The sequence below is a fragment of the Lipomyces japonicus genome (assembly GCF_038497905.1).
Source record: "Lipomyces japonicus strain CBS 7319 unplaced genomic scaffold V1514scaffold_16, whole genome shotgun sequence".
NCBI classification, from domain to species: domain Eukaryota; kingdom Fungi; phylum Ascomycota; class Lipomycetes; order Lipomycetales; family Lipomycetaceae; genus Lipomyces; species Lipomyces japonicus.
The window spans coordinates 56,181-69,844 of NW_027117828.1; the positions used below are offsets into that span (position 1 = coordinate 56,181).

The 13,664-nt window shown below is 42.6% G+C and overlaps 8 protein-coding genes across 8 annotated transcripts; 4 read left to right on the top strand and 4 right to left on the bottom strand.

Moving 5' to 3' along the window:
- Window positions 1-167: 167 nt before the first annotated feature.
- V1514DRAFT_329837 (60S ribosomal protein eL38) lies at window positions 168-1,214 on the top strand. Its single transcript, XM_066927401.1, has 4 exons — window positions 168-459; window positions 577-617; window positions 692-834; window positions 897-1,214. Exons 1-4 carry the CDS (start codon window positions 454-456, stop codon window positions 926-928), a joined length of 222 nt encoding a protein of 73 aa, XP_066783698.1. The 5' UTR covers window positions 168-453; the 3' UTR covers window positions 929-1,214.
- V1514DRAFT_329839 (pyridoxal-dependent decarboxylase) lies at window positions 1,171-2,999 on the bottom strand. The gene is made up of 2 exons (XM_066927402.1): window positions 2,526-2,999; window positions 1,171-2,453 (listed from the first exon to the last, which is right to left on the bottom strand). Exons 1-2 carry the CDS (start codon window positions 2,848-2,850, stop codon window positions 1,420-1,422), a joined length of 1,359 nt encoding a protein of 452 aa, XP_066783699.1. The 5' UTR covers window positions 2,851-2,999; the 3' UTR covers window positions 1,171-1,419.
- A 210-nt stretch (window positions 3,000-3,209) lies between these two features.
- V1514DRAFT_329843 (uncharacterized protein) lies at window positions 3,210-4,104 on the bottom strand. Its single transcript, XM_066927403.1, has 3 exons — window positions 3,859-4,104; window positions 3,771-3,804; window positions 3,210-3,686 (listed from the first exon to the last, which is right to left on the bottom strand). The coding sequence occupies exons 1-3, from the start codon at window positions 3,862-3,864 to the stop codon at window positions 3,295-3,297; spliced, it is 432 nt and encodes a 143-aa protein (XP_066783700.1). The 5' UTR covers window positions 3,865-4,104; the 3' UTR covers window positions 3,210-3,294.
- V1514DRAFT_45410 (Fms-interacting protein-domain-containing protein) lies at window positions 4,090-5,406 on the top strand. Its single transcript, XM_066930023.1, has 2 exons — window positions 4,090-4,718; window positions 4,786-5,406. Exons 1-2 carry the CDS (start codon window positions 4,327-4,329, stop codon window positions 5,126-5,128), a joined length of 735 nt encoding a protein of 244 aa, XP_066783701.1. The 5' UTR covers window positions 4,090-4,326; the 3' UTR covers window positions 5,129-5,406.
- On the bottom strand, window positions 4,951-6,749 carry V1514DRAFT_45343 (putative methyltransferase-domain-containing protein). The gene is made up of 2 exons (XM_066930022.1): window positions 6,738-6,749; window positions 4,951-6,691 (listed from the first exon to the last, which is right to left on the bottom strand). The coding sequence occupies exon 2, from the start codon at window positions 6,376-6,378 to the stop codon at window positions 5,179-5,181; it is 1,200 nt and encodes a 399-aa protein (XP_066783702.1). The 5' UTR covers window positions 6,379-6,691; window positions 6,738-6,749; the 3' UTR covers window positions 4,951-5,178.
- On the top strand, window positions 6,472-8,559 carry V1514DRAFT_329847 (tRNA synthetases class I (M)-domain-containing protein). The gene is made up of 2 exons (XM_066927404.1): window positions 6,472-6,712; window positions 6,773-8,559. Exons 1-2 carry the CDS (start codon window positions 6,532-6,534, stop codon window positions 8,302-8,304), a joined length of 1,713 nt encoding a protein of 570 aa, XP_066783703.1. The 5' UTR covers window positions 6,472-6,531; the 3' UTR covers window positions 8,305-8,559.
- On the bottom strand, window positions 8,161-10,138 carry V1514DRAFT_329848 (DNA polymerase alpha/epsilon subunit B-domain-containing protein). The gene is made up of 6 exons (XM_066927405.1): window positions 10,042-10,138; window positions 9,787-9,982; window positions 9,596-9,727; window positions 9,307-9,544; window positions 8,774-9,239; window positions 8,161-8,712 (listed from the first exon to the last, which is right to left on the bottom strand). The coding sequence occupies exons 1-6, from the start codon at window positions 10,095-10,097 to the stop codon at window positions 8,361-8,363; spliced, it is 1,440 nt and encodes a 479-aa protein (XP_066783704.1). The 5' UTR covers window positions 10,098-10,138; the 3' UTR covers window positions 8,161-8,360.
- A 202-nt stretch (window positions 10,139-10,340) lies between these two features.
- Window positions 10,341-13,640, top strand: V1514DRAFT_329849 (uncharacterized protein). Its single transcript, XM_066927406.1, has 3 exons — window positions 10,341-10,726; window positions 10,791-11,959; window positions 12,016-13,640. Exons 1-3 carry the CDS (start codon window positions 10,373-10,375, stop codon window positions 13,379-13,381), a joined length of 2,889 nt encoding a protein of 962 aa, XP_066783705.1. The 5' UTR covers window positions 10,341-10,372; the 3' UTR covers window positions 13,382-13,640.
- The last annotated feature ends 24 nt before the right edge of the window (window positions 13,641-13,664 follow it).

A 13,664-nucleotide genomic window follows, 5' to 3' on the forward strand; every position in this document is an offset into this window, starting at 1 on the left:
GATGACTCGGTCGATTGGTGTCGCATTCGTCATCGCCCGCCTGAAAAACAATCAACACGGTCTTTGAATGATGTATTTCTCAAAATCAAACAGCAACCAATCTGGGCAGGCAAGTTCTCAGTAAATTTTGCTTATCGAATTATACATTGCCACTATTACTACTTTGCGGATTGAACATTATAGTAATGTAAACGTGGCCAAACAAATAACCCTAGCCCAAATTTGGCGTGCGGCTGGGAGCGGTTACCCTAAGCAAGTAAAATCATAACCGTAGTTAGGGTTGATAATTGAATTGGGGCCATGGCGTTAGTCAGCAGTGGTAAACTGTGACTGCTTTTTTCTGATAAAACGACTGCAATCACGGGAAGCGCACGATTGAGTGAGTGTTGCTAAAGTCATTGTTGAATCAGTCTGCACAGTTCGTTTAGCATCAGCACACCAACCACATCCACAATGCCTGTTAGTAGTTTATGTTTTTGAGAAACGTGTTAGGCATGGCATTCCTTGTAATGGAATGCTTGGCTTGATCGTGTGCGTTTATCGCCCTGCGGTTTGCTGACGGGTTTTGTGTTTTAGAAAGAAGTCAAGGACATCAAGCTCTTCCTCGAGCTTGCCAGGTACGTGGGTTTTTTTTTAATAATTAAGTATTCAAGCATGATTTGAACGACAGTCGATCTAACAATCGAAACAGAAGAAAGGATGCTAAGACTGCTCGCATCAAGAAGAACGGTCCCAAGCACATCAAGTTCAAGCTCCGCTCATCTCGCTACCTTTACACCCTCGTTCTCAATGATGCTGAGAAGGCACAGAAGCTCACCCAATCTTTACCACCTGGTACGGTTTACTGCCTACTAGCATATTTTGTTCTATCGATTAACCTTTTCTTTTTTGTTTAGGACTTACTGTCTCTGAGGTCAACAAGAAGTAAATATCACGTTTTTAACCGGGCGCAACTGTTACGATTATAAATTACATAAAAGCTATGGGATTGGGTCATTTTTTGTTTTTTTTCTTGTAGCATATATTTAATATATAAGACTATCTGAAAATATTTTCTGATTGTGTTATTGTTGGGTTGTATGTATAACTATATATTTTATGGTATTGTATTATACAGTGATGCTACATTATTGCTTGTGACCATGACAATATGATACAAGAGAACTCATTAACCATAAATTAATAATGTACGTACTATTTATTATATTTGAAAACTTTTAGCTCAAACAAACCTGATCCCTATTTTTTTTTTCTTTTTTTTTTGATCCCACTGCTCGCATTCGATAAACTCAAGTTTAAAAAAACAGAAATAATGAAACTTATACCAATCCCAAACGGTAAATTAATGAAAATGAAAATGAAAATACAACCAAATCATGAATAATAAAATTTCTCAAGGTATATATAAAATATTATAAACTACTCCATTAATGACTTGGCCCCGCTCTCCGAGTAAACGTACAAAACTTGGCAGTTATCGTTAAATCCATTGAACCCGGTGGCGGCCGACAACGTGTAGGCACCAAAATTATCAAAATACACCCAATCACCCACATCCAGTGCATAAGGAAGGTTGCATTCACGAGTCACGCAGTCAATGCCATCACAGGTCGGACCCCACACGGATGCCGTGACCGGCCCGGTGCAGTTCTCGTCCTTGCCAAACATGAACCGGGACCCGTGAGTCAACACGCGCACGGTCGGGTTCTGATGATCAAACAAGATGCAGTTCATGTTGCCATACACGCCATCATTTAAATAAAGCATGTAATTGTCCGCCTGTGTCATTGCCCGGCGCGCAATCACATGGCAGGCCAGCGTGAATGCGGACGACACGTAGTAACGGCCAGGCTCGGCAATGACTCGAACGTGGGGAGGAAAGTACTGATCAATCACGGGTCCAAGCACTTCGGCAATGGACTCAAAGTTATCCATGCAGAAGCCACCGCCAACGTCTAGAATCGAAAGGTTGGTTCCAACCGCGTCAGCCTCGTCAAACACGGCGCGAGCATTCTTGACCGCGTCAACAAAAGGCATCGGGCCAGCAGCGCCCGAACCAACGTGGAACGAAACGCCGACAACGTTAAGCCCCAATTCTTTGGCCAGCCGTAAAAGTCCGGGAGCAGATTGAAGTGACGCGCCATACTTCATGGAAAACTGGCACAAGCTATCAGAATCGTTGGTCACGATTCGGAGAAGAAGCTCGGCGTGAGGAAAATAACGCTTGACCTTATAAAGCTCCTCCGCATTGTCAAACGTCATCTTGCGAACATTAGCGTCGGATGCGTAGCGGATGAATGAAGCCGCCTTGCAAGGGTGCGCGTAAATAATTCTGGCAGGCGACACGCCAAGAGACATGATCGTGTCCATTTCCTTCTTGGACGCACAGTCAAACCCGGTTCCAAGACGGGCCAAAAGCTTAAGCACGTTGAGGTCGCCATTGCATTTGACAGCTATAATCGGGTGTCAGAAAGAAACGCAATCAACCTTGAATATTTAAAAAAAAAAAAAAAAATGTGACGTACCATAAAATGGCTCCACTCGAGGCAGGTTGAGCTTCCAACGAACGTGCTGGCGGTAAACTTCGCCCAAATCAGCAACAAAAAATGAATCTTCGCCACCAGGCAAACATGAATCAGTGTCAACCCGATTGACTCTGGCACGGAGAACTTTGGAGATCAACTCCTGGCCGTGGGCAGCCCCGCTGGCAGCATTGACCTTTGCGCGGTCAACGGCATCCGAGGTCGAGGGCATGGCAGCGGTGGCAACGGCAGGACGGACGTGATCGGGTAAGACACCGCGAGTAATCAAGGACGGGGGACACACAGCATTGGTCTCGACTTCAGTCATCGACTTGAGATTGCGCTAGGACTGAACAAAACGAATAAATTAAAAGGCAAAACAAAGACGCTATGCCAAACAACAAGCAAGTGAACAAAAGCAAAGCAAAGCAAAAGAGCAAAGAGAAGGTCGTGGTTGTTGTTGTTGTTGTTGTTGTTGATGAATTGGACTGGCCAAGAAAAAAAAAGCCTGCGAGTAATCGAAAACCGAAATTTCAGAGTCGGGCGTTTCCAACATTTTTGAACTCTCGAGTCCCGGGCGGTGGTGGCGCAGGCGATTACCGAAATGGTGTGGCGGTGCAGGCTTACATGAAGGCAGAGCGACGGATCGTCAACCGGTCTTTGCTTTTACATGTTGCGAACGAAAATCATAACTAGTTCTATTATATTATATCATATTATATATTATTATGTTACAATGCCGTGCTGTGCTGCCCGTTTCGTAGATCCGTTGTCATGGCTCGATATCGACGTCGTCCGGCTTAAACACCAGCCGATAGCAACTCGTGCCTACGTAAAACTTGCCGTCTGCCTGGGGCCGCAGAATAAAGCTTTCCGAAAACCCGCATGGGCTCTTAGTCTTGTCCGTGCCTATCCGGACTCGTCCGGACGCCGTCAGTGCGATCGAGGGCTGGCCGTTGTGTCCGGCCGCCAGTGGGTGGCAATCAAAACTGCCATAGTCATGTGCGGTCACCGGCATTTTCAGATACAGGTCCTGGTATGCCTGTCCACCCATCAGTGGATTGCCATTAAACACTATCGGCGCATTGGGCTCGTAGAACGCACTGATCGACGTCCGGTTGTTGTCGAGCGCGTTGTAATACTGCCTGACAAAGCTTTCTGACCCTGTTCCATGTTGGAAATAAAAATCAGACAAAAAAAATTAAAACTTTGCATTGATCAATTATCTGTTCTATATATATCTACTACCTCGTGTTATAACCTCGAGCACGTTTCCTAAATCCTTGTTCTGGTAAGATTTTTGTCAAGTCAAGTCTAGTCTGAGCCAGGTACTCACAGCCATCTCTTTTTTACTATGTTGTTATTGCCACTCGCTGCGCAATCTACTTTTAATGATAATTAGATTTGCAAGTTCCAAGTTCTATGACATGTAGCATGTACCGGCGACTTGTTTCTTATTTGCCGTTTGTTGTTCGAGTCGTATATTATGGGTGTCTAACCACTAAAGAAAGCATTGTTGTGATGACGCATCTGCTCCAAAAAGAAATAAAAAAAATATGCCCGAAATCGCCAATCGTTACAAGTTCAAGTTCAGCATGGCCGGACATAATTGTACATGGTTTACACTCCCACCTACAATCCCTTCGAAAAAATAAAAGACGCATAGAATCGATCTACAACTACATTCGGTTACAAAGCAAGACTTTTTTTTTATTTTTTTTTTTTTTCAGTTCAACTCATAATTGTAACCAATTACATCTGATCTGCGGCGACTTGCCACGGCCCGCATTAGCTCAGTTCACCAATGCTGCTTCCTGTTAATACGGATGATCCTACTCTGAAAGAGGCACGTGAAATTGTCGAATCACTTCGACGTGCCAGCGAAAGAGCACATCACTACCTTGGTCTGCTTGTTGATTCCTTGTCCCAATCTTCAAATGAGAAAAATAATCATAATCAATCACTCCTCGGCGGTAGTGAAGCGCAATTAAAATTTGCCGCTGCTTATCAAGATCTTCAATTATTGATTGTAAAACTACGACAAGTCAATCGAACGTCTTCGGTCGATGCTCGTGTTTCGAGGGAAAAAATCATACAGAAAAGGACAGAAAGTGATAGATTAGAACTTGACCTTCAAAATGTACAATACAGGCAAAGGTTCCTCCTCCAAGAGATCGCCCTATGTAACGATTTCTCGTAAGCCAGGCTTCAATTAAATTTGTTTGCAATGCAATCGAACACATCTAACGAGCTCTCTGTCTAGGTCGGAACATGAAAATATAGATTTTGTTCCCATAGAAACGTTCACGCAAGACCATTCAGACTTTGCAAAGAAGGACGTCGAGGAAGATACCGAGATGATGGACGAAAGCAAAAACGACAACACCAATGACGATCACGATCATCGATTAACACTTGCGCGCCTGAAGGACGAACGCCAACGCCGCCTTGACTTGGAGACTAGGAAAAAAGAGCTGATCACAGCTAAGGCAAAGTTGGTTGCCGAAAATAAAAAAAGAACGTCAGATCTCGAAAGTCTTGACCAGCAGCTACAGAAATTTATTGAAAGCGCAACACCGATTCAAGGATTTTTAGACAGGCATTAGCTATAATGTAATATCGGTCGTTGTAAATATATATATAAATATATAATTATTTAATTCTTTGACAGTATGTGCGCCCGTGAGATTCCCATTTTTTTACCCAAAACCACTTCTGAATCACAAACAAATTTGGTCTTGTCCCTCAACATGTCAAATATTTGCTTTTCACTTCCATGCCTGTCCTTGTGAACCAAGAGAAGCTTAGTAGTTTGGCCAATTACTTTTTGCATCACATCAGTCAAAATGCCAAAACTGTCGGGATTGTAAGTGCAATCACATGAAATCACCAGGTCCCAGTCCTTGTCATAGACCTCTGCATTCTCTGACGCCGTGTTCGACGAACTGTCCCAGTCAAACGTTACAAACCGCATCTTTCCATGCCGCCCATGCCTGTCTTTGTTCAGCGCAATATTGCGCTCGCATACGTCTCTAGTAGATTCAAGGTCGGATAGATAAACTTCCGAGTTTGGAACCAGCTTGCTAAACAGTATGCCAACGAGACCACATCCTGTTCCCAATTCTAAAATGCGCACAATTTTGCCGCTTGCAATTGATGGAATTAAGCTAGACAAAATTTTTTTTTGGATAGCAGCAGATGAAGTTGAAATGTAGTTGGCCAACAGTAAGCCCGAGTCCCATAAGTGCTTATTAACACTATTCCCAGTCTCTTCCAACAAGGCCAGGCGTAAATTTCCAAGTTCCACTTTTCGAACGACGAACCCGTTATCGTCACGTTTATATCTAACAAATCCATCTCTAATTTCAAACTTTTGACTTGTGACTGGCAAAAAGCGTATTGGATCATTATTTTCAGCATCGCCATGATTATGGTCCACATAACGGACGCCTTGATTTAGATCTACCTTGATAATGAATTCATCTGCAGCAGCATTCTGTTTCTTTATCCTTCTGATGTCGCTTATCGTAACAGGAAGCTCGATTGGTAATGCTTGCATGCCACATGTCCAATCCACAATTTGATGAGACACAATCGACTCCTTGCCATCCTTTGATATCGACAAAAACGTAACACTCAGCTGCGCATCACCATACAAGAACGATTCCCCTAAATCCGTAGTCACAGTGACAACCGCATGAATTATGTATCCACCATTGGCAGGCGGTCGCGAGATTGGCGACCTTGCTAGGGTAATCTGCTCGGCGGACCGGTTTGACTTCGATTCGAATCTTTTAAAGATTGAAATTTTAGACGTTTTTGTATATGGAACTTTTAGAAATCGAACATGATACATGTCCTCGATATAATAAAGCAGGGCAAATGGAAATGAGCAAACGATTCGTGATGCAAATTCCAATCGCGCGAAATCAAGAATTAACGCTTAATCTATAAATTGTCGAGAGCTAAAATCAAACCATTATAGATCAAACAATTATCTCAAATAAGCATGATTACTGCAAAGATCTGTTTGGCTTGTAACAGACGCAATTATTATCGTGCCATTGAACGATTTTCTTCCGGCAGCGTGAAGTCATTTTGTACATCCGGTCGAACTTTTGAGCAAGCCATAAAATCCCCGACCGAGAAGCCGTATTATATCACGACACCTATATTTTACGTCAATGCAGGTAAATAATGCATCTATATACGTACTTCAAATTAACTAGGTATTAATTGTCATTTTGCAGCACCTCACATTGGGCATTTATATTCCACTACGTTTGCCGATGTGTTCAAGCGATGGCAACAATTTCTTGGAAGACAGGCTTACCTGCTCACCGGAACGGACGAACATGGCATGAAAGTCCAACAGGTCGCGGAAGCAGCAAATGTTAAGCCAAGGGAACTATGTGACAAAAATTCTGAAATATTTAAGGATTTAGCCCTGGCGGCAAGGATATCAAACGATAGGTTTATACGCACAACAGATTCAGATCATATCGCTGCGGCCCAGAAATTATGGACCGTGTTGCAGGAAAAAGGTTATATATATAAGGGAACGCACGAAGGATGGTACTCTGTCAGCGATGAAACTTTTTATACCGAGAGTCAGCTTGAAGACATCAAGAGCCCCGAAACGGGTGAGACAATCAAGATCTCCAAAGAGACTGGCAAAACTGTGGAGTGGAGCTCTGAGGATAATTATTTCTTTGCATTATCTAAATTTACTGATCAGCTTTTAAATTTTTATGAGCAAAATCCACGATTTGTGGTTCCGGAGGTGCGGTATAATGAAATCAAAAACACCGTCCGAGACGGGCTGCCTGATTTAAGCATATCTCGACCTGCCAGCAGGTTCACCTGGGCAATTCCAGTACCGGGAGATGATTCTCAAACAATGTATGTATGGCTTGACGCATTAACAAACTATTTGACCGCTGCCGGATACGGATCACTATCAAGTGAGGAATTTGGACGATCAATTTGGCCGGCTGATGTTCATGTCGTGGGCAAAGATATTGTCAAGTTTCATTGCGTGTATTGGCCAGCGTTTTTGTTAGCTGCTGGGGTGCCACCCCCCAAACAAATTGTCGTGCATTCTCATTGGCAGATGAACGGATCAAAAATGTCAAAATCAGTAGGAAACGTGGTTGACCCGTTTGCAATCATAAAGAAACTGGATGTCGACAGCGTTCGATATTACCTACTTTCTCAAAACATTCTCGAGGCCGATGGCGATTTTTCAGACCAATCTGCTGAGGTCAAACGCAACGCAGATTTAATCAACAATTATGCCAACATTATTAGCAGAACATGCGGGCCCAAGTTTTCCATTTCGGCTGGCATTGACGAATTTTTCTCCCAACCAGGCAAGCCAGTGAGCCGTGCAGATGATTTTTTACAATTACAAAACAAACTAGTGAACGATCTTAATGAACTCTTACCCACAATTCGTCACAAAATGGAAACTTACAATGTTACCGGTGCCGTGATTGAGATTTTTAACGTATTGCACAACGGCAACCTTTATGCGCAACTGGGTTCGCCATGGAAAACGGAACCGGAAAATGTGAATCCAACAATATTTCACATGGCCGAAATCGCTAGGGTCACCTCGATTTTGTTGCAACCTTTTTTACCTTCATATGCTGAGAAAGCATTGGATAGGTTAAACGTGGTCAAAATTAGACGTGGTCATAAGTTTGCACGGTTCGGAGCGGACCGGGAATATGGTCAGGGAGCAAACCGCAAGGGCGAGCACATAATCACACGCATATAATATTTGTACATATATATATAAGCTATAGAATAGATAATTTACTGTCGCACGATTTATTATCGGGACGCTTCAAACTTCACGACCTGGCATTCCAACGTGCTAATGTCAACAAGCACGATTTCCGATGTTTTTGAAAATTCAGGCACCGCAATCACCCGTACAACCTCATTAGCATCTCCTTTGACTAATTTCGTATCAAACTTGGGTTGATTGCCGGCAAAATAAAGATGAGGCGTCTCTGACAAGATAAACGGATCGCGGTCGACGAACGGATAACACCACAAAGTGTCGGGAGCGGTTGGAGCTGCATGCTGCCATTGCAACGTATGCTCCATCATTTGTATTCGGTCATCACCTTCTACGTACTTGTAAATATCATTAATTGGTTGACCTGAGGTACCGAAAATTCTATATCCAATTAGGAAGCAATTTTAAAAATATATATAAATCAAAGGCTTCTCTGACTTACCTTAGTCCGTCACAATCCCACCAATATGGGTTTGCGACTGATTTAAACGACGAACCAAGATATTTTCTCGATCGAGAAATTAAGGCAGGATGTAAGGCTTGTTGAGGAATGGCATGATTAGTGGGATCGTGATCACCAGGCATGACATCCACATTAACCGAAATACTCAGTTCAGCTAAAAAACTATCTAAAGCACTCGTTGGGTTTGGATTGTATGACGATGCACCGTATCCATATTTTTTTTTCTGTCCCGCAGTGCCGGTCTCGTCCGCGGCATCTTTCGGACCTGCCAGGGAGTTGCCTGCCACAATAACGTGTACAATTTCCGATGCTCGTTGACTATCAGCAGGACTGCCTAGCTCACCTGCCAGGTATTCAAACAGCAATGAAGTTTGATATTTTTCATGCTGATCTCCACTAATATTCAGACCTGATAATAATGCAATGTATTTACTCTGATGGCCTTCTATAAATTTCTTAGAACTAAAAAAAAGACACTTTTCAACGTGCAACGTATATCTGAGTTTACGTACCAGCAATAATGTTAAGCGGCTTCTGGGGCGCCAATCCCGGGAATTTGATATCTACCACATCAAAATCTCCACTAGCTGTTTCGCTACCAAGCACCGCAACCACGCATCCGGTAACCAAAAATGTATTTTTGATAACCGGACCAACCAGGTTGAGTCGTCCTGATTCGTCTTCAAGCGTGATCTCATCATTGTCAAAATCTCTATATTTTTCAGCCACTATTGGAGCTGTGGCCCAAAACTATGAATGGTCAGCACACACCTGAATGACACGGTTTTTAAAAATACTGACGTCTTTGGTTACATCATCTAGGATGTTTGGTTTTGCCGACATTTCCATGTATATGGTGCCAACGGTCCAACACAGTTCGCCTTGCCTGACGTCCAATACCCTGCCCGTTGGCTTGACGGATTGACCAGCAATCTAGGTAGGAGTTTCTGTTAGCTCACGATCAAAACAAATCAAAAATAACTTTAGCTTACTTTCATTCCAGTCCAGCACTCTGCAGCGATTTTTGACACGCGGGGTTTAAGCATGGCCAGACGGATGTAGTATAAATTTGCATATTGCTGATTGTAAGTCTTGTTTTTGTATGTGATAAAGAATTCGTCGTTGTATTCTTTGATTGGGTTGAACTGGGACGATGCTCGAGTGAACACCGCATGACTATTATCATGACTATTTCACATTAGCCACGAAAAAAAGAGAAGCATGCTCAGAGATCCAAAATACCGTACTTAGAAGCCGTCAGTAATCCGTCCAAATCCAATGTTGATGTTGAAGCTACCGGCATTTTGTCTGCCTTGTTTTGCGAGGACGATGTGTTGTGACAAGTTGATTGAGTTCGTTTGTAGAGAACGCGGTTGCGCGTTTAGCCAAACGAGCAAACCGATTTGGCTTCTTGTGCAAACGCGTCCAAAAACAAAAGCCATATATATTTGTAGTTTATCACAATAATTCTGGGGATGTAACAACAAAAGTAATGATAGTCAAGGTATTGGATTGAATAAGTTTCAATTTATATGATCAAAGCAAATATTACTTTCCTCATTTACGCAAGAAATTGTCATGATGAATAGAAATAATAGGAGCAGTGTTTTAAGCAAACCAATTTGGAAATTTGTTTATGGTCACAAATGTAATTCGCTGCTGTCGAACGCCGGTAGGAGAGCTTCCAAACGACGAAGTACTCTTGAACCGCTGCCGTCTGGGAATGACAAGCCAACTGCCATAAATTGCATAATAGGAGACGCAATCACAACATTTAAGACTGGAGATTCTGTTGCCATATTATCTGAAAAAAAAAGAATTTATTATTATGGAATCATTATTTCATTTGACGACCAGTACAGCACGATGAAGATGACAGTGCAGTGGTACTACTCAAATACTGATCTTCCAAAAATGAAAGCATTATCAAATGTAAGATTTAAAGACTTGTGCTTTTTTTTTTGTGCGACAATGAGAAATTAAACTTAACATTTAGTGTGAATTATTACTATCAGCTGAACTGGATCAAGTGCCGATTGAAGCCATCAATGGACCAATCGAGGTTCATTCGCAGTCGGTGTTTAAAAGCATTTACAAGTCAACTACTTTGGATAGTACCTCACCTTTATTTGGCAGTGTATTTTATTGCAATCGTGCTATACTGGGAAAGTCTTCTTTTGAAACCAGGCCCATAGATTTTGACGTATTGGACGTCCGAAATGCTAGCGCGCTAGTAGCAAAAATAAAAGATACATTTCGAAATGATGAAGATGTCGTTTCAAGTGATGAAGAATCCGGTCAATTGGATAACGAGAAACTTGATGAGGCATCATTTCTGGCAAAGACGACTGATGCACGACATTCTACAAGCCCCGATTCGAATAAGCCAAAGCAGTCAGCAATGGACGCGCCGAGTGACGATGATGAAATCATAACTCCAATGACTCCGACAAGAAAACATAAACTTGAAGACGTTGCTAGCCGTGAATCAAAGCGTTCCAGACGGCCTGCGCGAGTGTTAGATGATTACGAAGAAGATGAAATAATAATGCGGGCGACTTCTCGCTCTAGAACAAAATCATGGAAACTTATGGAAGAGGAAGATACGTTGAAAGCTTTGGAAGAAGCTCATAATGCGAAAACATCACTGAGAGGAACACCAAAGACGCCAACAAAGACAGGATCTGTAAGAGCAGGTACTAGATCTGCAAAGGCAGTGAAATCAAATGATACAAATAAAACTCTTTCTAAAGTTTCAAATTCAATCAAACCAAGTACTTCACAGACGGGTACACCGAAAAGAGGACCTGGAAGACCGAAAAATGAAACTCCTGCTTTAACAAGTACTCCGAAGAGAGCATCAGGACGACGGGAAGCATCGGTTTTTGATCTTTCAAAAAGTGGATCAAAACGATCCATCAGGGAACCATCTTCTACTGATACTCCAAAAAAAAGGGGACAAACACGGTTTAAAGAGGAATCGACTCCGATTAACACGCCGAAAAGAGGTCCAGGAAGACCAAAAAAAGATGCTTCTAATGTTACTCTGATTTCGACCCCTCGCAAGACAAGGATCAAGAATGATTTTGATTCACCTACAAAGAAACGAATTTTAGGTTCAGATTTGGCTAGCCCAACAAAAACTCCTCGAACCCCGCAATCCAGGTATGATTTAGCAACTTGGTTTTAAAAATGTTGCACAAGGCTAACTAAAAGAAAAGAATACAACAAAATTTGATTAGCCCGCTTCCCAGTCGAATATTTAGGACTCCACTTGCATCGAGTCCGTTAACGCCTCATGAATCTGCTAGAAGCCGATTACATGTTGCGGCAGCACCGCACATGCTACCATGTAGAGAAAAAGAGTTTGAAGAGATCCAGATTGGGTTGGAAAGTGCGATTGTGGAACAAACTGGTAGTTGCATTTACGTGAGCGGCACCCCCGGTACTGGAAAGACCGCTACAGTGCGGTCCGTGGCGCGATATCTCAAAAGCTCGTACGATTTCCAATTTGTTGAGATTAATGGCATGAAAGTTACTCATCCAAATCACGCATATGAACTTTTATGGGAGGCCATAGCTGACCAAAAAGTTGCTGCTACGCATGCGCTACGGTTTTTGGATCAAGAGTTTAAGAAGTCGACACTAATAGTGAAGCCGATCGTTGTGTTAATGGATGAATTAGATCAGCTTGTCACGAGATCACAAGATGTGATGTACAATTTTTTCAATTGGCCATCATTGCCAGGTTCAAAGTTGATCGTGGTCGCGGTTGCCAATATTATGGACTTGCCCGAACGTACGTTATCAAACAAGATTTCAAGTCGACTCGGGTTGACGAGAATACAATTTCCTGGTTACACGCACACGCAACTTCAGATTATTATAGAAGCCAGGTTAAAGGAAGTACCCGGGAATATTGTGTTGCCTGAAGCGATTGAGTTTGCAAGCAGAAAGGTGGCTAGCGTGACAGGTGATGCAAGAAGAGCGCTTGACATTTGTAGACGTGCGGTCGAAATAGCAGAAGCGGACGCAGTACCGGCCACGCCTTCCAAACATGCGGATAATTCCAATGCTGTTACAAATTCGGTAACGATTCTTCATATCAGAAAAGCGATCAATGAATCCACCGCTTCTCCAGTTTTCCAGTTCTTGCCTTCCCTGCCATTGACTTGCAAGGTTATTCTCGTGGCATTGATTCACCGGGCCAAGATTAGCGGCGTGGCCGAGAACACGCTGGAATCGATAGTGGAAATAATCAATAACAAGATTCGCAGGTTTGGCAACTTTGCTGCTTATGATGACACATTGTTTGGTCCTACCGATGCTTACGTTTTGCATGCAGCCGAAACGGCCAAAAAAACTTCCGAAATCATTCTGGGAACCGCGGTTCGGGCTAGCGACAACGAAGTCACCCGGATCCGGGGGTTAGACCGTTGCTTGGCTGAATTGGTTGAGTGTGGGATCATTTATCATCAGAAAAGCAAGGGCATGAGGCATAGCAAGATCCGCTTGAATGTGGGTGAAACAGATATTAAGAGTGCGTTACGAGAAGATGCCGATGTTGGATCATTACTTCGGGAATAATATTAGAAGAATGTAAAATGACTGCAAGATTAAATGACACTCCAAGATTACATATAGATTGAAAAACGGATCCAAAGTGGAAAAATGTGGTGGGTTTACGACATTGGAATTGGACCCTTAGCCAGATCTAAATAAAAGTTCCGAGATAAAGCCATTTGTGCGAATGTTGCAAGATAATCAATCGTCAGGGTCATTCAGGGTACAAGTTCTGTATATTAATAAGATAATAATAAATTAATATAACTATATTAGTTAAAATTAATGCACGAATGATCTCATTCTT

Excerpts from the sequence above, each read along its gene's own strand:
- V1514DRAFT_329848 (XM_066927405.1), bottom strand. The coding sequence starts at position 10,097 with ATGCCGGTAGCTTCAACATCAACATTGGATTTGGACGGATTACTGACG. Across the intron at positions 9,983-10,041 it reads GGATTACTGACGGCTTCTAA|TCATGATAATAGTCATGCGG; the intron begins GTACGGTATTTT and ends AATGTGAAATAG. Across the intron at positions 9,728-9,786 it reads AGTGCTGGACTGGAATGAAA|ATTGCTGGTCAATCCGTCAA; the intron begins GTAAGCTAAAGT and ends ACTCCTACCTAG.
- V1514DRAFT_329837 (XM_066927401.1), top strand. Across the intron at positions 618-691 it reads CTCTTCCTCGAGCTTGCCAG|AAGAAAGGATGCTAAGACTG; the intron begins GTACGTGGGTTT and ends CAATCGAAACAG. Across the intron at positions 835-896 it reads CACCCAATCTTTACCACCTG|GACTTACTGTCTCTGAGGTC; the intron begins GTACGGTTTACT and ends TTTTTTGTTTAG.
- V1514DRAFT_329849 (XM_066927406.1), top strand. The coding sequence starts at position 10,373 with ATGATGAATAGAAATAATAGGAGCAGTGTTTTAAGCAAACCAATTTGG. Across the intron at positions 10,727-10,790 it reads AAATGAAAGCATTATCAAAT|TGTGAATTATTACTATCAGC; the intron begins GTAAGATTTAAA and ends CTTAACATTTAG. Across the intron at positions 11,960-12,015 it reads CCTCGAACCCCGCAATCCAG|AATACAACAAAATTTGATTA; the intron begins GTATGATTTAGC and ends CTAAAAGAAAAG.
- V1514DRAFT_329847 (XM_066927404.1), top strand. The coding sequence starts at position 6,532 with ATGATTACTGCAAAGATCTGTTTGGCTTGTAACAGACGCAATTATTAT. Across the intron at positions 6,713-6,772 it reads TATATTTTACGTCAATGCAG|CACCTCACATTGGGCATTTA; the intron begins GTAAATAATGCA and ends GTCATTTTGCAG.
- V1514DRAFT_45410 (XM_066930023.1), top strand. The coding sequence starts at position 4,327 with ATGCTGCTTCCTGTTAATACGGATGATCCTACTCTGAAAGAGGCACGT. Across the intron at positions 4,719-4,785 it reads GCCCTATGTAACGATTTCTC|GTCGGAACATGAAAATATAG; the intron begins GTAAGCCAGGCT and ends CTCTCTGTCTAG.
- V1514DRAFT_329839 (XM_066927402.1), bottom strand. The coding sequence starts at position 2,850 with ATGACTGAAGTCGAGACCAATGCTGTGTGTCCCCCGTCCTTGATTACT. Across the intron at positions 2,454-2,525 it reads TCGAGTGGAGCCATTTTATG|CTGTCAAATGCAATGGCGAC; the intron begins GTACGTCACATT and ends ACCCGATTATAG.
- V1514DRAFT_329843 (XM_066927403.1), bottom strand. Across the intron at positions 3,687-3,770 it reads GCTCGAGGTTATAACACGAG|GGTCAGAAAGCTTTGTCAGG; the intron begins GTAGTAGATATA and ends AACATGGAACAG.
- V1514DRAFT_45343 (XM_066930022.1), bottom strand. The coding sequence starts at position 6,378 with ATGTATCATGTTCGATTTCTAAAAGTTCCATATACAAAAACGTCTAAA.